The 22,206-nt window shown below is 60.5% G+C and overlaps 1 protein-coding gene across 1 annotated transcript in view; it reads left to right on the top strand.

Moving 5' to 3' along the window:
* KNDC1 (kinase non-catalytic C-lobe domain containing 1) overlaps nucleotides 1-22,206 on the top strand; it is a 65,638-nt gene that overhangs the window by 24,275 nt on the left and 19,157 nt on the right. The window contains exons 5-17 of the mRNA XM_030804944.1: nucleotides 51-168; nucleotides 2,124-2,839; nucleotides 4,712-4,826; nucleotides 6,083-6,154; nucleotides 6,238-6,299; nucleotides 11,996-12,154; nucleotides 13,335-13,412; nucleotides 13,976-14,069; nucleotides 14,608-14,770; nucleotides 14,847-15,535; nucleotides 15,704-15,848; nucleotides 16,594-16,679; nucleotides 17,657-18,054. Coding sequence (XP_030660804.1) covers nucleotides 51-168; nucleotides 2,124-2,839; nucleotides 4,712-4,826; nucleotides 6,083-6,154; nucleotides 6,238-6,299; nucleotides 11,996-12,154; nucleotides 13,335-13,412; nucleotides 13,976-14,069; nucleotides 14,608-14,770; nucleotides 14,847-15,535; nucleotides 15,704-15,848; nucleotides 16,594-16,679; nucleotides 17,657-18,054 — 2,895 coding nt within the window. The remainder of the gene's footprint in view (nucleotides 1-50; nucleotides 169-2,123; nucleotides 2,840-4,711; nucleotides 4,827-6,082; nucleotides 6,155-6,237; nucleotides 6,300-11,995; nucleotides 12,155-13,334; nucleotides 13,413-13,975; nucleotides 14,070-14,607; nucleotides 14,771-14,846; nucleotides 15,536-15,703; nucleotides 15,849-16,593; nucleotides 16,680-17,656; nucleotides 18,055-22,206) is intronic.

Below are 22,206 nucleotides of genomic sequence, written 5' to 3'. Positions count from 1 at the left end.
GCGATGGCCCCTCCTCCGAGCCTTCCTGTCTGAGGTGCTCACGTCCCCAGAGCATCATCGCACTGTGTGAAGAGAAGCTGCAGCTCACGTCCTCCTGTCGCGTGTGCCGGAGCCTCTCTGCTGTGGGGAGGAGGGTCCTCTCCATCGAGTCCTTCGGAGCGCTGCAGGGTGAGCTCTTGAACCCACACGCATGTATCCTTGTGCGTGCACATATACCTGTGTGCCATGTATGCACACATGCACATGCTGCGCACACACACCCATGCACACCACACACCCATGCACACTGCACGCCCATGCACACACATGCTACACACCCATGCACACACGTGCTGCACACACACACTGCACACACCCATGCACACACTGCACACACCCATGCACACACACATGCACACACACTCCACACACACCCATGCACACTGCACACCCATGCACACACATGCTACACACCCATGCACACGTGCTGCACACACACTGCACACACCCATGCACACACTGCACACACCCATGCACACACACTGCACACACCCACTCACGCATTCAGAGATCACACACACTCGTGTACTCACACAGAGTCACACACGAGTGTTCAAATAGATCACGTGCCCCGTACACACATATTCACACTGGCTCACAGTCACACACATGCAAATTCAGGCATGCCTGTTCACACTGCACACGCCCACACCACAGTGCACACATTACACGCCCGCTCTCATGCCTACCACGTCCACTGCCTCACACGTGGTCAGACACGCAAACATGCTGGTCCTGTGCACACACCCATTTCCACACTCTCATGCACATCGTGTTGCCTGTGCCAGCCTTGCAGGCACCCACACAGGCAGAGGTGACTCAGGCTCAGCTTCAGAAATCCGTGGCGTTGGTGCCAGTGTGGCATTGGTGCCAGACATCTGGGTGTTAGTCTCGTGGGCATTTCAATAAATGGATGCGTTAATGTTTCACAACTGATTTTCACCTGCCCCCACCAGGGGTGCCAGGTGGGTACGTTACAGAGCTGCAGCCACAGCATCTGGGGTGTTCGGGGCTCACACGTATTCTGGCGTCTCTCAGGCCGCCTTTGAACAGAGGCCGTGTCTGCATCAGCATCGCTGCCTGCAGCACAGAGCCCTGCGGGGCCTCAGGATGGTGGCCAGGGGCACGGCCGCAAAGAGCTTCACGGTGGCCGGCAGGGTCCTCCCTGCTGAGTGAGCACGTTTGCAGCTCAGGGTTTGTGCTGCTGCGGGAGGGGTGCAGTGTGGGGTAGGCAGTGTGTGCAGTGTGGAGTGGGCAGTGTGGGGTGGGCAGTGTGGAGTAGGCAGTGTGGAGTGGGCAGTGTGGGTGGGCAGTGTGGAGTGGGCAGAACAGAGCCACGCACAGCAGAGAGAGAGCAACGCTGAGTGTGGGAGGTGGCCGCTGACGGCCACAGCCACATCATCCAGGTTGTTCCTGTGGGGACTCACGTGTGTAATCCTCGAGGAAAATGACGTGCCTTTGGATGAGATAATTAGGCCCAGGCTCCCACAGGAAGCCCCAGCGGGAAGCCCCGCCTGGCCTGGGGGAGAGGCAGCCCCAGCCTCCAGTTAGCCAGGATGAGGTGATGAGTGGGGCAGGAGAAGAAGGTGGGAGCTCCCTCCTGTGAGAGCCTGCCCTGGGGTCTGTGATCGGGAAGGGGGGGGGGAAGGGGGGAGGGGAGGGGGAAGGGGGAGGGGAGGGGGGAGGGAGGGGAGGGGGGAGGGGAGTGGAGGAGGGGGGAGTGGAGGAGGGGGGAGGGGGGAGGGGGAGGGGGAGGGGAGGGGGGAGGGAGGGGGGGAGGGGAGGAGGGGAGGGGAGGGGAGGGAGGAGGGGGAGGGGGAGGGGGAGGGGAAGGGGGAGGGGAAGGGAGGAGGGGGGAGGGGAGGGGACGGCAGGGGGAGGGGGAGGGGGGAGGGGAGGGGAAGGGGAGGGGGGAAGGGAGGGCAGCGGGGAGGGGCGCCCAGCAGGGATGAGAGCCTGCGCTGGGGTCTGTGATCCGGAGCAGAAGGGAGGGGATGGGAGAGGTCAGAGAAGAGGGGCGGGAGAGGTCAGAGAAGAGGGGCGGGAGGGGCACCCAGCTGTGACCACATCTTGCTTGTGCCCAGATGTCAGCGAGAGCAGCTGGCGGGAGAGACCTGCCCCAGGAAACGCTGGGCCCAGGAGGCCGCCTGGGGACCCTAGCACTGACCCGGAGGTTCTGCCAACCCCTGAAGGCCCAGAGTCTGAGACCAGCCGGGGCCCCAGAGCCTCCCCACCCAAGGCTCTGCTGTCCACCCCGGTGAGAAATGGCGAGAGCCACAGCCGGGAGGGGCTGGCCGGCCTCGTCTTGGATGCCGAGCGCACCCTCGGGGAGCTGGACAGAGACGCACTGAGGAGAAGCCGCCTGCGGAAGGTGCAGACGTTCCCCAGGCTGTTGTCCGACAGCCCCGAGGCCACCCTCTGCCTGCCACTGACCCGCGGGAAAAGCCAGCTGCCCATATCGGAATTATTCTCTCCAGACCCCAGGAAGGCCTTTCTGGACAGGAAAAATGGCATTTCTAGTTTCCAGGCTCAGCCCAAATGCAGGCTGTGGCCGGAGCAGGAGCCAGAACACCAGCTGGGAGGGGTTCCCTGTGCAGGCCGCAGCGCAGACAGGGGCCCTGGGGTGCCTGGCAGTCCAGGACAGCCCGAGACTTCACACCCCAGCCAGGGGCCAGCAGAGGCCAGACCCCCACCCTGCCCTGCAGACCCTCCAGATGCTAGTGGTGAAGCCCAGACTCCCGGGGATGATGAGAGAATTCCGGAAGGAGCCGGGCAGCCGGAAAGTGCAGCTGCGGAGCAGGTGGGTGCCCGGGTCTTGCGTGTGGGTGGAGGGGTCGGCGGTCAGTGAGTCCGGGGCTGGGCCTCTCCACAGACGCAAACGCTTTGTTTAACACAGAGGATTAACCTTCACCCTCGCTCCATAATTAAGACATTTTCATTGAGCTGCCCCGTTTCTGAAGGAAGCTGTGGCTGCGGCTGGTGATGCTGTCACCCAGGCGTGGCCTCTCAGGTGGACGTTTGCCTCTGGACGACCCAGAAAGCAGCCGCCTCCTCAGCCCTGCCCCAGCTCCTCACACAGCCCCACACGGCCGTCCTGAGGGTTAATTTTCTTCCGGGAAGTGAGGCCAGCAGCCCCGGCTCTGTGATGTCATTTCAGGGGCTCCGTCTCCCCAGTCCTGAGGCTCACAGCCTTCCTCATTTTCCTGTTCTGATGGTTTTAAAAGTTAAAAACCAAAGCTGTGGGTTGAGCTTGCTCATCTGCGGGGTTTGGTGGTGTCGGTACTGGGCCACCTCCGCGGGGACACAGGGATGTGGTGCAGCTGCCCAGCCGTGGCCTCCATGCAGGATGGGGCCTCCCCAGCCTGGTGCTGCCCCCAGTCAGCTGCTCCTCGTGAAGGATGGAGGATGCTATTGGAGCCAGTGTTCTGGGGGGCTGGCCTGTCCGCCCCTCTGTCCAGCTGAAGACACTTGGGCCAAGGCCTGGCCAAGTACATTGCCCTCCCTGGCTCCTCAGTGTGCCACCCCCAGCTGTGTCCCCGTGAGCTCCTCAGGGCAAGGGCACCTGAAGCCAGTGGCCAGCACACAAGTCCATCTGCCAGGCAGCGCCTGGCCCAGGGACGGGGATGCCCTCAAGCTACCTGTCCCACAGGCCTTGTTGACCTGAAGGACAAGGGCGCAGGCCATTCTGTGGCTCAGGCTTTTCTGCACATCCTGAGCACGTATGCCCCGTCACCCTCCACCACTCTCCCACTGCTCTCCCTGGCGGCACGCCTTCCCACGCACAACAGCCTACCTTCCAGAAGGGCACACAGAGGCACAGGGTGGCCGAGCCACCTGTTGGAGGGTGGACTTTGGTCCCAGCTATCCATGAGGGCTTGGAGTGGAGAGTAGCCTCCCAGGCTGAACACATTCCTGGGGTCAGGGTGTGTGTGTACGTGAGAAAATGCACCCAACAAAAGCCACCACCTTAACCCTCTGCAAGAGCATAGCTCAGCGGCGTCGTGTATGTTCACGCTGTTGTGCAGCTGTCCCCACCAGCCCACACGAAACCCCAACCCCGAGCCCGGCCCCTGCACCCCGTCCTGCCCCTACCTCCATGAGCTCCATCCCGGGGCCTCGCGGGAGTGGGATGGACAGAGCTGTGTGTCTGACCTCTTCACTGAGCCTGCTGTCCTCATGGCTCCTCCCCGGGGAGCCTGCGTGAGAAGCCCCCATCCCCGTCCCGAGGCCAAGCGCTGTCCACACGGCCCCTGCGTCCGTCCGTGGATGCCTGGGTGCTCCCCGCATTGGCTATTTCGAGCCGTGCTGCTGCGAACATGGGTGTGCACATATGTGTGGGCCCTGCCCTCAGGTCCTCGGGGAATGTGGCCGCGTGGAACTGCTGTCACCTGGGAGGTGTATGTTGAGCTTTTTGAGGAACAGCAGCGCTGTCGTCTGCAGTGGCTGCACCGTGGGACGTTCCCATGCACAGGGCCAAGGGCCCCAGTCTCCCCACGGCCCCCACATGCTGGAGTTGACCTAGGGATCTCCCCAGCCCTTCTGTCAGGTGTGGGGGGCGCCTGCTCAAGGGCCGAGTGGGCCTCACCCTGGCCTGTCCCCCGGACATGCCTCTCCAGGCAGCGGGCCCTGGCAAGTGGTGTCCACACTGACCTCACCGCTCTCCTGCCCACAGTGGGTGTCCCTGCAGGACCTCCTGTCCCAGCTGGGACGGCCCTTCCGGGAGTACGAGCTGTGGGCCCTGTGCCTGGCCTGCCTCCGCGCACTGCAGACACACCCTGAGCACCCAGGTGATGCGGCCCCCCCATCCCATCCCCCCCCCACTGTCCCACCCCTGCCCCCTACTGTCCCACACCCCCAGCCGTCCCACCCCCATCCCATCCCCCCCTACCGTCCCCACCCCCCGCCATCCCCACCCCCACCGCCGTCCCCACCCCCCCACTGTCCCACCCCATCCCATCCCCCACCCCCCGCTGTCCCACCCCCCCGCTGTCCCACCCCCCATCCCATCCCCCACCCCTCCACTGTCCCACCCCCCGTCCCATCCCCCCCACCATCCCCATCCCCACCACCATCCCCACCCCCCACTGTCCCACCCCCCCATCCCATCCCCCACCCCCCCGCTGTCCCACCCCCCGTCCCATCCTCCCCACCATCCCACCCCCACCCCCCGCCATCCCACCCCCCACCCACCGTCCCCACCCCCGCCGTCCCATCCCCCCTGCCGTCCCACCCCCGCCATCCCGTGCATAACTGGCCCCCACCTGAACCAAGGGACCCAGGGGCAGCCCGGACAGTGTCTCCGGTGAACAGAGCAGGCGGCTCCCGTCTGGAGCACCTTGTGGGTCCTGCTGGGTTGCAGCACTGAGGGAGGTGTGGGGACAGATGCCTGCAAGGTGGGCCTTGAAACCGGTAACCCTGCCGTAAAGAGGAACGGGACCTTGCCGTGGCTCTCACCCACACATTCTCAACACGGTGACATTGTCCCCAGGGAGGCAGCAGTTGGCTTTGGAGTGGGGAGGGGATCTTGAGCATTGCACGGGTCTGCCCGGTCAAAGCCCAGCCCTGCCAGACATCAGGGCAGACGGACGGTGCATCTGCGATGTAAAAACGTCCTGGGGGTGATGAGGGCAGCATCTGAAAGGGCTGGGGGAGAGGCCGTCGGAGACGCACCTGGCTCCAGTGTCCATCCACCATGAGCCCGTGGCTGCTCCGTGGGCCCTGACTCGGGACGGGGCCTGTGACACGGGGGCTTCAAGTTACCGTGTTCTCCCTGCCGCTCGGCTCCCTTTCAGCCACGGATGTGCCGCTGCAGCCACTGTGTCAGCTGGGGCAGCGCTACCCATGGGGAGGGCCGGGAGGAGGCAGCTCCGAGGACCCCGGGGGCTGGGGGCAGGCCCTGTGCGTGCACTGGCAGGTGCGCGCCCTTGCAGTGGGGAGGCTGGGGGGCTGCCCGGCCTGACCGAGGCTCCGCAGCTCCTTCCCCCCAGCCAGCCCCAAGTGCAGGGCAGCACGCAGACCCGCCCTGACCCAAGCTCTGCCACAGCCTACCTGTGTCTGGACTCTGTGCTGGTTGCTGAGGACGGGGCTGTGCTCTTCCAGCCACCCCCTGCCAACGGTGAGTGTGTGGGGTCCCCCTCAGGCCGAGTCCAGCAGCGGCTCGCCAGGGGTGAGGAAAGCTCAGCCGGGTTTTTCTCTTAGGTTCCTATGACTCGTTCTTTCTGGCTCCCGAGCTGGCAGAAGAGAGGCTGGTAACTGAAAAGGTACCTGGGCCCTCCCCACCCTGCCCCAGCCCTGCCCCCAGCCCTCGGGGGTGCCACATCCCCCATCTGTCCAGCAGCCCCCCATCAGGACTCGAGGGAGTCAGGGCAGCCCTCCCTGGCCAGGCAGCCACAGGCAGTATCTGCCAGCAGGGCCGTGGCTCTGGCCAGGGCACCAAGACAGGGCTTGGTGTGGACGGCACTGGCCATGTGCACTAGAGCTGTGCCTCCTGGTTCACGAGAATCAAGGGCTAAACATCCAGGGATGTGTATAAGGCACCTGTGAAACATGAGCATTCTTAAAATTTAAATTATACAAATTTAAATACAATTAAATAAATTACATTCAAAATCAAGGTAAAACTTCCACTCAGGAATGATAGAAATGTGCACTTCCCGCTTCTCCCACCAAGGAAGAGCACTAAGCACCCTGCACTAAGCACCCTGCAGTAAACAAACACCCTGCAATAAGCACCCTGCACTAAACCACCCCTGCATTAAACCACCCTGCCACCTAAAACACCCCTGCCACACTAAGCACCCTGCATAAAGATAAGCACCCCTGAAGTAAGCACCCTGCACACTGTGCAAAAAACAAGCACCAGGCCACCTGCAGGGGGAGGAGACAGCAGCCGGCGAGGGGCCTCTGGACCAAGGAACAAGGCAGCCGTGAGTGCCCTGGGTTTTCCTTCTGCCTCATATATTGAGACTTGGAGGTAAAGAAGCCAGCAACTGGGAAAAACCAATGGGCACACACACTAAAAGCCGTGCTTTTTCATCTTCTGGGGATGTTGTTTAGAGAAACCCGGAATGGCCCACCATTTGCCAAACCATCGAAGGCTTTCCTGCAGTCTAGCCTGTAACGAAAAGAGGCTGTCCCGAACCCCAGCAATAGATCGTTCACCTTTACACCAAGAAGGCTGGGAAAGCACCGTCATCTGCAGGTGGCCCAGGCCGACCTCAGGGGGTTGATGCTGTGAGACCTGAAGCTCTTACGAGATTGTCTCAAACAAAAACCACGTCCATGAGGCTGCAGTGGTTCTGTGTGCACTGTGCGTGTTCCTGTAGGATGCAGTGCTTTCCCCTTCAAGGAACGAAAATCGCTGGGAAAGTGTTGAGGCGTAAGCACAGAGTCAGAAAACTAAGAAAAAATGAAGCTTTTTGGAGTAATAAGAGAATTTAAGCCCCAACTGGCCAGGCATGGTGACTCACACCTGTAATTCCAGCAATTTTGGAGGCCGAGGCGGGCAGATCACTTGAGTCCAGGAGTTCGAGACCAGCCTGGGCAACATGGTGAAACCCCATCTCTACTAAAAATACAAAAATTAGCCAGATGTGGTGGCGGGCACCTGTAATCCCAGCCAGGTGTGGTGGTGCACCCCTGTAATCCCAGCTACTCGGGAGGCTGAGGTGGGAGGATTGTTTGAACCCAGGAGGTTGCAGTGAGCCAAGATCATGCTACTACACTCCAGCCTGGATGACAGAGCGAGACCCTGTCTCAAAAAAAATAAATACCCCAACAGGGCCAGGTGTGGTGGCTCATGCCTGTAATCCCAGCACTTTGGGAGGCCGAGGCAGACGGATCACCTGACGTTAGGAGTTCGAGACCACCCTGGCCAACATGGTGAAACCACATCTCTACTAAAAATACAAAAATTAGCCAGGGGTGGTTGTGTGCACCTCTAATCCCAGCTACTCGGGAGGCTGAGGCAGGAGCTTGAACCCAGGAGGCAGAGGTTGCAGTCAGCGAAGATGGTACCACTGCACTCCAGCTTGGTTGACAGAGTGAGACTCAGTCTCAAAAAAATAAGTAAATAAAACAAAAGCCCCAAAAAAAGCCTGGGTCTGTAATCAGAGGACCAGGGAGGACCAGGATGCATTTACACCCCCTGCTCTGCACCAGCCAAACCCCACGGGAGCACTGCGGCCCCGCCCAGCAAGGGCTGAGCCTGGAGCCTGGACTCATCCTTGTGAGACTGCAGAGAAGTGCCCAGTGCCCGCCCTGGCCCCAGGTGGCCTCAGAGAAAGTGAGCGGGAGCCAGGACCTTCCTTCCCTGCAGCCTGTCCTGCAAGGACAGCTGGAAAACATGCACCAGCAAGTGGAAACGCATCCCATGCTCACAGATCGGCAGGATCAGTGTTGGTAAAATGGCTACACTGCCCAAAGCAATCCGTAGAGTCAGTGCTGTCGCTATCAAACTACCAATGTCATTTTTCACAGCATTAGAGAAAACTATTCTAAAATTCATATGGAACCAAAAAAGAGCTGAAATAGCCAAAGCAATTTTAAGTGAAAAGAACAAAGCCAGAGGCATCACGTTACCCAACTTCAAACTATACTACAAGGCCACAGTAACCCAAACAGCATGGCACTGGTACAAAAGCAGACATATAGACCAATGGAAGAGAATAAAGAGCCCAGAAATAAGGCTGCACACCTACAACCATCTGATCTTTGACAGAGCTGACAAAATCAAGCAATAGGGAAAGGACTTATGATACCAAGAATCAGGAAGATGTCAAACTGAATGAAAAAAGGCAACCGATAGATACCAACCTGGAGATGACAGAAATGTTAAAAATGACTTTCATTTGTTTCAAGCATGTTTGCAATTGCCCAATGAAGCATTTTTATGATGGTTGCTTTAAAAATTTTAAAAAGTCTCAGCAAAGAAATAGAAAGTTTCAACCAAGAAATAGAAAATAAAAAGAAAAAGCTAATGGAAATTTTAGAGCTGATTTTTTTAAAAACTCAATGAATGGGCTTAATAGCAGAATAGAGAGGGCAGAGGAAAGAATTGGTGAAATGGAGACAATAGAAATTACAAAGTTTGGACAACAAAGAGAAAATAGACCAAAAGAATTGAACAGAGCCTGAGAAGCTTGTGGGACTATAATAAAAGATCTAATATCCATGTCATCAAAATCCTGGAAAGAGAAGAGAAGGAGGGTGGGGCATAAAAAGTACTCAAAGAAATAATGGCTGAAAACTTCCAAATTATGGCAAGACACATAAGCCTACAGATTTAAGAAGGTGAGAAAACCCCAAACATGATCAATGCAAAAAAATCCACACCAGGACACATCATAGTCAAACCTCTGAATACTAACCCTCCCCTCTCCGAAAAAATAAAAATAAAAACCAAGAAGAAGAGAGAGAAACAGCAGCTTACACATATACATATGGGGGGAAAAGCAGTTCAAATGACCAGATTTCTCATCAGTAACTGTAGAGGAAGTGCATAGCATTTTTTTAAGTGCTGAAAGAACTTTAAACCCAGAAACCTATTTCCAGCAAAAATATCCTTTAGAAATTAAGGAAACAGGCTGGGCGCAGTGGGCTCAGGCCTGTAATCCCAACACTTTGGGAGGCTGAGGCAGGTGGATCACCTGAGCTCAGGAGTTTGAGACCAGCCTGGCCAAGATGGCAAAACCCTGTCTCTACTAAAAATACAAAAATTAGCCAGGCGTGGTGGTGGGTGCCTATAATCCCAGCTACTTAGGAGGCTGAGGCAGGAGAATCACTGGAACCTGGGAGGCGGAGGCTGCAGTGAGCCCAGATACAGCCATTGCACTCCAGCCAGGGTGACAAGAATGAGACCCTGTCTCTTAAAAAAATAAAGGGGGAAGAAGGAAGAAAGAAGAGAAGGAAGGAAGAAGAATAAGAAGAAGGAAAAAGGAGAAGGAAGGAGGAGAAAGAGAAGAAGAAAGGAAGATTGACAGAGTAATGTTTAGAAACATGACCTAACCATGTATTGTCTACCAGAAACTCACTTCAAATAAAACAATATAAGTAGGTTGAAAGTTAAAAGAGTTGAAAAAGATATCTTATGAAAATGATAAAAAGAAAGCAAAATTGACTGCATTAATATCAGGTCAAGTGTACTTCAGAGCAAAGAAAATTACCAGAGACAAAGAGGGACATTCTATAACAATAAAGGGTCAATCCACCAAGAAGACATAGCAATCCTAAACGTATATGCACCAAATAACAGAGCTGCAGAATATGTGAAGCAAAACTGATAGGATTAATAGAGAAACAGATGAATCCACAATTATAGTTGGAGATGCCAGTTTCCCTCTCTGAACACTTGATACAGAACAATCAGACTGTAAACCAGTAAAAATATGAAGGAATTCAACAACACTGTCAATCAACAGGGCTGGATCAACATTGAAAGGACACTCCACCCAACAACAGCAGAATCCACACTCTTCTCAATTGCCCCACTGACTATACACCAAGCAGACGAAATCCTGAGCCATAACGCAAACCTCAACAATTTTAAAAGAATTTAAGTCATACAAATGTGTTCTCTGAGCACAGTGACAAAAATAAAAGGGAAATTTTCCAAACACTTGGAAACGAAACAACACATTCTAAATACTCTATATGTCAAAGAGAAAATTTCAAGGAAATTTTAAAAGCATATAGAACTGAGTGAAAATGAAAATGCAACATATGGTGAACCAGGATTTTTGTGCCAATGGCGATGTGCTGGCTGAGATATTGGACTATAGTTTTGCAAGCTGCTACCATTGTGGAAACTGGGTACAAAGTACATGAGCTCTCTCTATATTATTTATTAAAACTATGTCATCTACAATTATCACAAAATAAAAGGTTAATTTTTAAAAGTGTAACGAGTGCTCAAAATGGGTATTTCCTACTTATCTGACTCTAGTTGGCTGTTACTATGCTCATGGGGCTGTCTGCATCTGCTGTGCCTGGATGGTGGAAACTCTATAAAGGGGAGCTGCCTCTTCCCAGCTCCACACTCAAGGGCACTGCATTGGTAGCTGGAAGCCAGCCACGTGGGAGTCCTTACACCAGGGAAAGCAGCAAGTGCTACAAATGTCTTGTTCTGTTGACTTTCTGGACTTAATGAAGTGATGGAGAGCACGTGGATAATGTGATTAAACTTAAAAATGTGTCACGTCTGTCGTTGCTCCATTGAGATGAGGACATGGTCTTAGGGTATCAACCACGATCGTCTGATTCAGCAAAGACGTCGCTCAGAGGGGTGCCCTGAATTCCGGCATGGGTCTGTCCTGCTTCGCTTCCATCTCGTTTACTGAAATGAATGAAAACATCAACCAACACTCATGTCAGAAGCACTCGTGTATTGCAGTGGACTGTGGATGAACGTGGGTAAAAATCAAAGCCTTCAGTGAGAATCGACTGGCTCCGTGGAACTTACAAAACGTGCATTAAATGGTGCACTGCGCATGCCTTACGTAGCAACGTGCCGGATGAACTCAGTTTGCACGCAGGCGGCGCGTTCGCTCGGAGAGCCTGTTGTTAGGCATGTAGCAGCACGGCACTAGTCGGGGGCTCCCGGGAGTGGGGTCCATGAGGTGGGGGCTGTGCTGGCAAGTTCTCAAACCCTCGAGCTGCTGCCTTTGTGAGGGGAGTGGAAGGCAGGAAAGTCCAGTTGAGGCTTCCAACCCTTCGGTGTTTAAAACGCGAACAGAACCACGGGGGAGAGTTTGACCTGCAGGTTCCTAGACCACGACCTGGAGGCAGATGCAGGAGTCCAGGGTGGGGCCCGACAGGTGCTGAGGAGGGTTCGTGAGGAGAGCCCCTCTGTGGGGGCAGTGCCTGGTGCCCCTCAGGGTGCCTGAGGTGGGCAGGTCTGCTGGGCATGGTGGTCCACAGCCCTGCAGTTGACACCACTATTCTCTCCCCACCCGCCCAGGCCTCTGTGTACTGTGTGGCCGCCGTCCTGTGGGCCGCAGCCAAGTTCAGCGTCCCCCGCAACCACAAGCTGGCCCTGCCACGCAGGCTCAAGACCCTCCTCCTGGACATGGCCAGGCGCAGCGCCCTGGAGCGGCCGTCCGCGGCCGAGGCCATCAAGGTAACCACACCGTGGTCATGGCCCCAGCCCAGGGTCCAAGGACTGTGGGCAGTGGCCACCCTCACTGAACTGGGGGTGGAGGAGCACGGGCTGCCAGTGTCCAGGTGATGAGGCCACCAGCTCTGTTTCTAGGTCCCTGTTTCTAGACGTCAGCCCGGCCATCACATGGGAAAGGGAGTGGGTTTTATGTCGTGGCCACGTCCATGTGGGTGGACAGCATGGGGGTCTCTGCCGCTCCCCACCACGGCCATTCTTCCTGCAGAGCCTGCTCTCTCCAGCTTGTCCAGGGCGGGGGCAAGGGGTGTCCTGTGGCCACATGCGGACCCCTGCTCTTAGGCCTTGCTGGAGGGGAGCAGAGAGAGGCCTCTGCACCCCACCCCCCACCCCGAACCCCCACCTCCTCCGAGGATCCCACCAGCCCCGCCCCTCCCTGCCTGGTGTCCCTGTTGGACTCAGGCTTTGGGGCTGGGTTCTAACGTACTCCTGCTGGGACCTGCGCCCACACCCAGCAGGGGGACCAGCGAGTGGACCAGCAGGTGGGGCAGGAGCCAAACCCTGATGTGTCGTGATCAGGAGGACCTCCTGGGAGGAGCCATGTCTGGGGGAGCGGAGACGGCCATGGGGTTGGGGACCTGGGCCCAGCCGTCTCCGCCCGACTGCTCTGTGGCCTTGGGCGGGTTGCTCGGACCCTCTGGGCCTCTCAGGCCTCCTCTGCGGTGGGAGGATCAGATCTAGACATGGTTGGACGTCTGCTAAGCAGTGAAAGCAGATTTTATTCAGTAACTACTGAGAGCTGGGGAAGCTGAGCTCAGTTCCCACGTGCACAAGGCCTGGGCTTACAAAGGAAGGACAGGAGTGGCCGGGGGCAGGGAGCGCAGGGCTCAGGCGAACGTGACCAAGGGCTGCCAGTGGCCAGGCGACCAGGCCATCAGGTCTGTGGCCGACGTTGGGTTTGGGATTCTGCCCTCCCAGGGAGCCCAGGGGACAGTGGCCGACTGAGCCCTTTTCAGGAAACGCTCTCAGAAGGGCTTCTCCGGGGCCTGTAGTTGGGTGTCGATGAGAACAAACAGGAAACCCCTCCTGGCGGCCCTGAGCTTTTTCAGATGGGGACCCAGTGACATGGGGACGGTGCGGCCGTGGCTGAGGCGTGTCGGGATGTGTGAACGTCTCCTCCCTCCAGGTGTGCGGCAGCTACCTCCTGCAGCGAGGCATGGACAGCCGGAAAATCCTTGCCCACCTCAGAGCATCCATCTGCCAGGTGGGGCGGGGCTAGAACAGCTGGGCCGCCGCCTCCCCCCCACCCCGCCCCCCGCTCCTAGCTTCCTCCCACCTGGACGCGCTTGCCCTTGCCTGGCCGCTCCTGGCAGCCCCACACCCGGGGCTCTGTTGACCACCGAGCTGTGGGTGGGTGCGTCTGGGGGTGCAGGGGGACACTCGGGTCCCATCTCCTGAAGGCCCCGCAGTGGCCCCCAGGGACCCAGATCAGGATCGGGGTAGGGCCCCAAGGATGGCGGCCCAGCACCCACCCCGGGCGCAGAGAGCTTTGGGAGTGTGGGCCCTGAGTCTCGGGTGGTGCCGGCGTCTCCCACTGTCCGGAACCCACGGAAACCTGGTTGGATTGGGAGGCAAAGGAGCCCCAACGGCTCCCTCTCCAGGCAGAGCCGCCGCAGAGCTCAGGCCGTGCGGCCCCCATGCCCGGCTCCTCCCGAGCAGCAGGAAGCTCCATGGCACCGGTGGGTGGGTGGGGGACGCCCTGTGGGTGTTGCCGGCGCTGGCGGAGCTCCGTGGTCACCTGGCCCAGGGCTGTCGCCTCCTCCCCAGGTGTACCAGGAGGAAGAGACCATCAGCCTCCAAAACGCCTTCTCAGTGGTTGAATTGAAGCCCAGTGTGGCACCAGCCCCAGAGCCCAGCCCAGGTGGGGCCCTGACCAGCCCCTGCTGCCCCACCAGCCCCTGCACCCCACACCACAGCTGCCCCCACCCCTGCATGGACAGACACAGGCGGGTGCCTCCCGGAAACCCGGGCAGCAAGTCCAGAGCTCGGCCAACATGGCCCACGCAGCCCAGCCTGCCGCCCTGCCAGCCCCCATCTCTCCCAAAACTCCCGGTCCCTCAGGCCCCAGCTCCAGGTTCTCACTCCCGTCTCCCAGCAGCTGGCCCTCCCAAGCCCACATCTGGAGACCCCCACCGAGTCCACACAGAGCCCACCCCACCCCCGTACTGAGCCCTCCTCAGCAGGCCCCTCCAAGGCTTCTGGTGGGGCCTGGTCTTTCTGGCCTGTCCCCACCTGCTGGCCCTCCCCGGAGCACCAGTGACACCCACCCTCCCGTTCCGAGGCCCCCAGGGCCATGTGGGAGGGGACACGGTGCCACGCACTGGGTGGGATGAGCCGGTGGTGCGGCACGTGCTGGGGCCACTCCGCCCGCCTGCACCCTCAGCCCCCTGGGTCCCCAGGCTTCCTGCCGGTGAACAGCGACACCGGGCTTGTGGCTGTGCCAGGGCCCGTGCCCGGCCAGTGCCCCTGCGGTGAAGAAGCCACCCAGCTGCCTGCAGCGTTCATCTCCGAGGCCACGCACTTCAAGCCCATTGTCCTCGCGCAGGACGTAAGCGTGGCCAGGTGAGCATCGTCCCCACACCCGGAGCTGCTGGGTCCCGGGTGCAGGCAGCCCCTCCTGAGCTCTGCTCCTCCCTAGGGACCAGCCTGCCTTGGCCCAGGAGGAGTCCGAGGAGAGGGGCGGCCAGAGGGAGGGAGAAGGTGAGGAGAAGCTCTCCCCGGAGGCCCACGCTGGGTCCCCCAGCCTGAAGACGCCTGACGGGCCGGTGCCTGGTCCGGGGCCACAGGGAGCAGCCCCAGAGCCTCTTGGAGAGTCAGTGCAGCGTGACTCAGCCCAGGGCTGCCCCTGCCCTCCACCCCGGGCCCCAGCAAACCAGCCAGAGGGGGCCTCATCGGCAGCTCCCAGCTCTCCAGTCCCCTCCCCGCCCCCGAAGGCATCTGCACTGCCCGGAGAGCAAGGGCCGGCTGGGCAGATCCCACCAGGAGTCACTTCCGGGGGCCTCAGGCCCGACGCCCTGGGGCCCACCGCAGCCCACCACGGCCCACGCCACCCGCCCAAGCCCCCCCGAAGCAAGGCCACCGAGCACCCGAGCCAGGAGCCAGAGGGCCCCAGGGCCACCCCTGCCGGGGAACGTGATGACCAGAGTCCAGACAGTGTCCCAGAGAGGCCACGGCCTGCAGACCGGAGGCTCTGTCTGCCCTGCGTGGACGCCTCACCACTCCCAGGGAGGATGGCCTGTCCGTCGCTGCAGGAGGCCACACGCCTCATCCAGGAGGAATTTGCCTTTGATGGCTACCTGGACAATGGGCTGGAGGCTCTGATCATGGGTACGTGGGGCCTGGGCCAGGGAGAGCCCCACAGGGGACTCGGGGCCGCCCCGCGCCCGTCCCCCAGCCCCCGGCCGAGATCAGCCTTGTCCATTTCATCAGCCACAAGGGAACCAGACGAGCGGCCCTGCCGCTGTCTCACTTGTCTCCATCGTTTTGCAAAACCAGGGGAGTACATCTTCGCCTTGAAAGATCTCACCTTTGCCACTTTCTGCGGCGCCATTTCCGAGAAGTTCTGTGACCTGTACTGGGATGAGAAGTTGCTGCAGAACCTCTTTAAGGTGGTCAACGGGCAGGCGTCGCCCTCCCCAAGGTGGGTGCCCAGCTCCGCCCTGCATCCTTGCCCCTCCCTGACGCCCACTGTCCCCGGGCTCTGCTGCCCTGACCCGGGCCCAGCCTTCCCCTCCCAACCCTCGGCTTCCGTCTCGCTGCCGTCTCCAGAGGGGCCACCCTTGGTGGAGACGGGTGGGGGTCCCAGCAGCCCCTCCTTGGGCCTGACACCTACCCACAGCTTTCCCATCGGGCCTGGGTTTCTTCTGGAGGAAGAAAGGGCGTGTAGGGAATATGAGGCAGGGGCTCTCCGGGAGGCTGCAGGGGGCCTGGGCAGTAGTGGCCACAGGGCTGCCTGCTCAGAGGGACCAGTGTCAGGGTCCCAAGGAGAAGAGACCCCCAAACAGGTGGCCCCAGGCCCCGCAGGGCCCAGCACTGAGCTGTGTTGGGTGGGGCAGTGGCCACCCCATATTGCCTTGCTCACAGCTCCACGCGGTGCCAGTAGCCCGGGCAGCTCCTCCGCCTGTGTGTGGAGTAAACACAGCTGTGAGCAAGTGCACCCATCCCAGCCCCAGCCTCCTCGGCCCCGCAGCACTGAGAGGCTGCTCCAGAGTCCCCCCAGGGACCCCGTCGGCTGCTGTGCCCCTTAGTGACCGGGAGGAGTGAGCTCCTGCCGCCTCCAGCGAGAGCTGCGCATAGACCTGTGGGCCTGTGGGCCTCGCCCTGTGGAGACTGAGGCCTCCTCCCAGTGGGCAGAGGTGGGGACTGACCTGCATTCTCGTTGTCAGCACGGCCGAGGAGGCTGGGTCACAGCTTGAGGGCAGCCGGAGCCCCCGCTCCCCGTCCAGCAAGAGGCCCTCGCTGCACCGCCTGGGTAAGTGCTGGGCAGGCCCCGCCCGCGGCAGGAGCTCTGCAGGGCGGCTCCTCTGTGCTCTCTGCAATTCAGGGGGCACCCCAGGGTCCCGGCAGCCTCGGACTGCGCTGCTCCAGCGGCGCTACCTTTGCCCCGGGGGTGCCCAGCCAAAGGCCGTCCTCTCCTGGGGGCAGGAGCCCAGGGCCTTGGAGGTGGGGGGGGTCCTCTGTCACCCGCCACTGGGACAGTGGGAGCCACCGGGAGCCAGGTGGGATCCGCTCTCCAAGCAGAGGGGAGCCTGCGAGCCGGGGCTTTGGTGACAAGGCAGAAGCGGGCTTGCTGCCAAAAGACCCTGGGGCTGGGCTCCTGGCTTGGTAGCCCCGGGATCCCAGGGCACATGAATGCCAGGCTGGGGACGTCCCAGTGTCCGGCCAGCAGATGTTAGGGACAAGGTGGTGGTGGTCACCCTCAGGCTGTCCGTGGTCGTGGCCAGGCTTGGTGAAGGCTCCAGTTCCTATTCCAGCAAGTCGGAGACCAGGCAGGCAGGCTGGGGCATGAGGCCTGTGCACTGCTGGATGGCAGGAAAGCCCTGCACAGGGGAAGCTTCCGCAGGGACAGAGCTGGGGACCACATTTTAAATTCCAGAAGAAAAGAGGAGAGCGGGGGGGGGCAGAGGGACACAGTCCTGATAGCGGAGCCAGCGAAGACAGGGCCCGGCCCCACCCCAGGGCGAGTACGAGTTTGGAAGCAGTGAGGGCGCAGAGTGGGGCTCCATCTGGGGAGAGGCCTCTCTCCGTAACCCGGCCCCGTGCAGCAGTTCAGGGTCCCAGCATCTGCCCTGCACTGGGAGGCGGCAGCCATGCCCAGGGGGCGCCCGTAGTGGGTGCAAGAGAGAAGGGCGTCACGCGTGCAAGCACCACCGGCCTCCCGTTAACAGCCTGCCCGGGCTCCGCCCACCGGAGCTGCTGTCCACGTAACCCGCATCTCTTTCTTTCAAGGAAAAGAGAAGCCAGCCGTGGCCAGGACCAGCAGCAGGGCCCCCTGCTCACCCACCTCGGTGTCGGATGTGGACTCGGAGGCACTCTCACGGGGAAACTTTGAGGTGGGGTTTCGGCCTCAGAGGTCCGTAAAAGCCGAGAGAGCACAGCAGCCTGAGGCTGGCGAGGACAGACGGCCAGCTGGCGGGGCCTCAGACGCGGAGGCAGTAACCCGACCGGCCAAGTCCAAGGGGGTCGGCCCGGCCGTGTCTCCCGGCCCAGCCGGATTCCAGAGCTGCAGCCCCGGCTGGTGCAGCGCCTTCTACGAGGCCGACTGCTTTGGGGCCGACGTCCACAACTACATGAAGGACCTGGGGCGGCAGCAGGCGGACGGGGCCCTGCCCGACGCCCAGAGCCCGGTGAGTCCCAGGCCGCGGCACTGCAGGGTGGGGCAGGGGGTCTCCTTCCAGCAGAGCTTCCTGGTCACTGCAGGTGACAGATGGCACCGTGTGCCCAGAGCCCCCACCAGGGTGATGCTGGTCCTGGTGCCCCCACCCCATGGCCGTCAAGATGGTCAGGGCCCCTCCCCGGGCTGAGCTCCACGTCTGGGGACAGGCTCGTCTGCACTGGTGCCCCTGGTGGCTCCACGTCTGGGGACAGGGAAGGGCTTTTCTCTCATGGTCGCCGGGGTGATGGGTTCACAGGAGGCCCCTCCATGCTCGTGACCAGGTTGCGTTCGGCCATGTCCCCCGTGGGGCAGGCGCAGCCTCCGGGCCCTTGGGCAGCCTCGCTCTGCGGTGAAAGAAAACACCAGAAATGCCTGCCCAGCATGTCCAGGCTGGGCCTGGTCGCTGCAGCCTGGTCCGGGCTTTCTGGCCAGCGGTGCCATCCTGGGTCAGGAGCAGCTGCAACTCCTCCCTGGCCAGCAGGGAGAGGAGGTCTTAGACAGGGGAGTCCTGGGTGCAGGAGAGGCCTGCAGAGCTCTGGACACAAGGTGGGGCCGGCGACCCACAGCCCCGACCTGGGCTGCAGCCTCGAGAGCCCCAGGACTCCAGGGTGGATGACAGGAGGGGCCCAGTGGCATCAGCTCCGGGAACCTCTCCCACCACCATCTGCCTCAAGCTGAGCCGCAGGGGGAAGCCTCCCCCAGCCTCTGGGCATCGGAGCCCTTCCTGGGGCTCCTCCTTGCTCATCTACTGCCGCCTCCCGGCCTGCACTTTATGAATCGGTCCAGAACATGACCCGGCGTCTCTTCAGGGCAGGTGAGGAGACGGGTTAAGCTCTGTGAAGCCTTCACTTCATTTCAGCTTCTGGGCCACGTGAAAGACCTGCACGGTGCTACAGCCTCCGCACCTGCATCTCGGACACCCTACACAGGGCCTGAGGGGGCTTCGAGGACGCAGGCCTTCCCTGGGGCTGGGGAGAGAAAAGGGCGGCTGGCACAGCAGACACCAAACGACCCGGCCCCCAAACGCACGGCGTCACCCAGGGAGCACTCAGCCCCCAAACTCACAGAGTCCAGCAGGGAGCACTCGGCCCCCAAATGCACAGAGTCCAGCAGGGAGTACTCGGCCCCCAGACGCACAGAGTCCGGCAGGGAGCACTCGGCCCCCAAACGCAGAGTCCGGCAGGGAGCACTCGGCCCCCAAACTCACAGAGTCAGCAGGGAGCACTCGGCCCCAAATGCACAGAGTCCAGCAGGGAGTACTCGGCCCCCAGACGCACAGAGTCCGGCAGGGAGCACTCGGCCCCCAAACGCAGAGTCCGGCAGGGAGCACTCGGCCCCCAAACGCACGGCATCGGCCAGGGAGCACTCAGTCCCCAAACTCACAGAGTCCAGCAGGGAGCACTCGGCCCCCAGACGCACAGAGTCCGGCAGGGAGCACTCGGCCCCCAAATGCACAGCGTCTGGCCCATGGCCACAGCCTCGCGTTTCTCTTGGAGGAACTACTGTGTCTGTTTCAAAACAGGAGGCTCAGAAACACGGCAAGGGCATTTTGACATCTGCAGCCCCAAACGCATACAGTGCAGCCAGGGCCATTCTCTGGGGGCCGGGGCAACCGGTGGGCATTCCCTCCCTCCAGCGCTGACCCCACTTACCGTGTGTGCTGGGCTCAACACTGCGGGTGCCCTGGGGCTGTGGAGCTGGCATCCGCGTCTCCTGCTGTTAAAACAAGCGTGGCAGGCCGGGCGCGGTGGCTCACGCCTGTAATCCCAGCACTTTGGGAGGCCGAGGCGGGCGGATCACGAGGTCAGGAGATCAAGACCATCCTGGCCAACACAGTGAAACCCCGTCTCTACTAAAAATGCAAAAAATTAGCCGGGCGTGGTGGCGGGCACCTGTAGTCCCAGCTGCTCGAGAGGCTGAGGCAGGAGAATGGCGTGAACCTGGGAGGCGGAGCTTGCAGTGAGCCGAGATGGCGCCACTGCACTCCAGCCTGAGGTACAGAGCGAGACTCCGTCTCAAAAGAAAAAAAAAAAAAAAAACAAGCGTGGCTCCCAGAGTCAGGGTGGACAGCACTGGTGTGGGTCCCTCCTCCGTCCGTCTGCTCCGGTGAAGCCTGGCCTCGTGTTTCCCTCCTCACTGCCCTGTGTGTGGTGTGGATTTTAGTTCCCGTGGATTTATTAAAATCAGTCAAGACCGTCCTTCTCAAGGAGTCTGCCTGTGGTTCCCACGTGAGGAGCGCCCCTGACGGACACCGAGTCTGACTGTGAACGGAGGCCGCGGAGGTGCCGGTCCAAGATGAGTCTGCGTGAGCTGCACTCCAGCCAGGCGGGGCATCGGGCTCGCAGGCACCCGCCTCCAGGTTCCCGGATGCCTCGGGGTACACAGACTTTTCCCAGGAGATTTTCTCAACATCAGCACCTCTGCAAATGGAAGCGGGTGAGAGGGCTGGATGGAGACTGGCGCGGGTGACCTCCGGGGGCCAGACGAGGGCCCCATGGTGCAGGCCACGGGGGAACGTGGCGACCACCGTCCTCAGAAACCAGGACCAGGTGCCTCGGCAGCAGAACACAGCTCCATGGGGACACCCGCGTTTACCAGCCTCGACCTGCCCAGCCCGGTAGGTCCTTCCTTGATGATGGAATGTTCTAGACGCTGTCCACGGGGTAGCCAACAGCCACGTGTGGCTACTGAGCTCTGGAAACATGGCCCACGTGACTGAGGACCTGACGTTTTAATTTCAGTGCACTTTAGGCAGCCACAGGCAGCCTGCAGCTCAGTGTGGGAGGCGGGGTCGCACTTGGCTGGGTGGCAGCCGGATCCGGAGGGCTTGGGGAACCTGGCTTAGTGGCCGAAGTTCTGCAGAGGGGCTGGTCTTTACACAGCTGGGACCACTGGTCACACTGCTGTAGCCGGGAGCCTGGCCCTCCATGGCACTGCCACTGCCGCTGCTGAACCCGTGCGTGGGAGAAGACAGCACAGGGACCCCGTCTCCATGGAACCACCAGATAGAGCGGATTCAAGTAGTTAAATAGAAATGTCGCCTGCATTTTTTTATTTTGCAAAAAACATTCAAAAATAAACACTGTCAACAGCGGAGTCACTGGCGGCTGACAAGGCGAGGGGGTGGCTGTGTGGATCTGAGCCAACTGCACTTCACAAAAGGAAGCCCGGTGGACGGGATCGCGGATGAGCCCCTCGGGGCGGTCGCTTCGGGCCCTGGGCACGTGAACCCCTCACAGGAGGCTGCGGGCCGAGGGCTGCTGCGCCTCTCGCCTCTGCCCCCAGCCAGGTGCCCCTGCCCCGTGGCACCTCACAGTGCCCCTGAAGACCTGCTGTTCAAGGCCCAGCTCCCATGGACCCCCAAGGCTTCCCAGGCCCCTCACCCCAGAATCACCACCCTCCTCGGTACTGGGCCAAGCCCCATGCTTGCAGGAGGCGGCTGTATCTGCCCCTGTACCCCTGGAGGGAAGGGCCGTCTCTGGGGTCACTGCCCTGGCAGCCCATCCTCAGGGCGCCTCTCCAGCCTCTACGCCCGTGTGCCTGTCCCACAGGACAGAAGGAGTGCTCAGACCAGGGGCTGCCCGGCCAGGCGTGGGAGGCGTCCTGGGACAACGCAGCGCCCTCTCTCTCAATGTAGTCCCGTCCAGGGAGGCGCTCAGCCCCAGCTGGTGTCTGTGCATGAAACAGAGCCCGGCAGCCCTCGCCCCCGGCTCCTGCAGTGCAGGGACAGAGCCCGGCGGGCCTCGCTCCTGGCTCCTGTGGTCAGGACCTGCCCATCTGGCCTCAGTCCTGCTTCCCTCATGGAGGCAGCCCTGGGGTTGAGGTCCCCGGCTCCATCTTGCAGGCAGGAACTCAGACTCTGGGCAGGTTCTGGAGAATCACACCCGGCGTGCACTCACATTCACGCTTATGCTCACGCTCCACGGAGCAGCCAAGGGCTGGGGCAAACCCTGCAGCCGCTGCCCAGCAAACCGCAATGGTCCAGCCAGTGGGTTCCCGGGAGGAGGGTTTTTGAGGGGCTCGTCTGCACAGGCCAGCTGGAATCCGCATCATTGGGCTTAAGTTTAAAAGAAAGGCAAGGCTGGTGCAGTGGCTCATGCCTGTAATCCCAGCACTTTGGGAG

The sequence above is a fragment of the Nomascus leucogenys genome, chromosome 3 (assembly GCF_006542625.1).
Source record: "Nomascus leucogenys isolate Asia chromosome 3, Asia_NLE_v1, whole genome shotgun sequence".
Lineage (NCBI taxonomy): Eukaryota > Metazoa > Chordata > Mammalia > Primates > Hylobatidae > Nomascus > Nomascus leucogenys.
The sequence above is the reverse complement of the archived record's forward strand: the minus strand, read 5'-3'. Positions and strand labels throughout refer to the sequence as shown.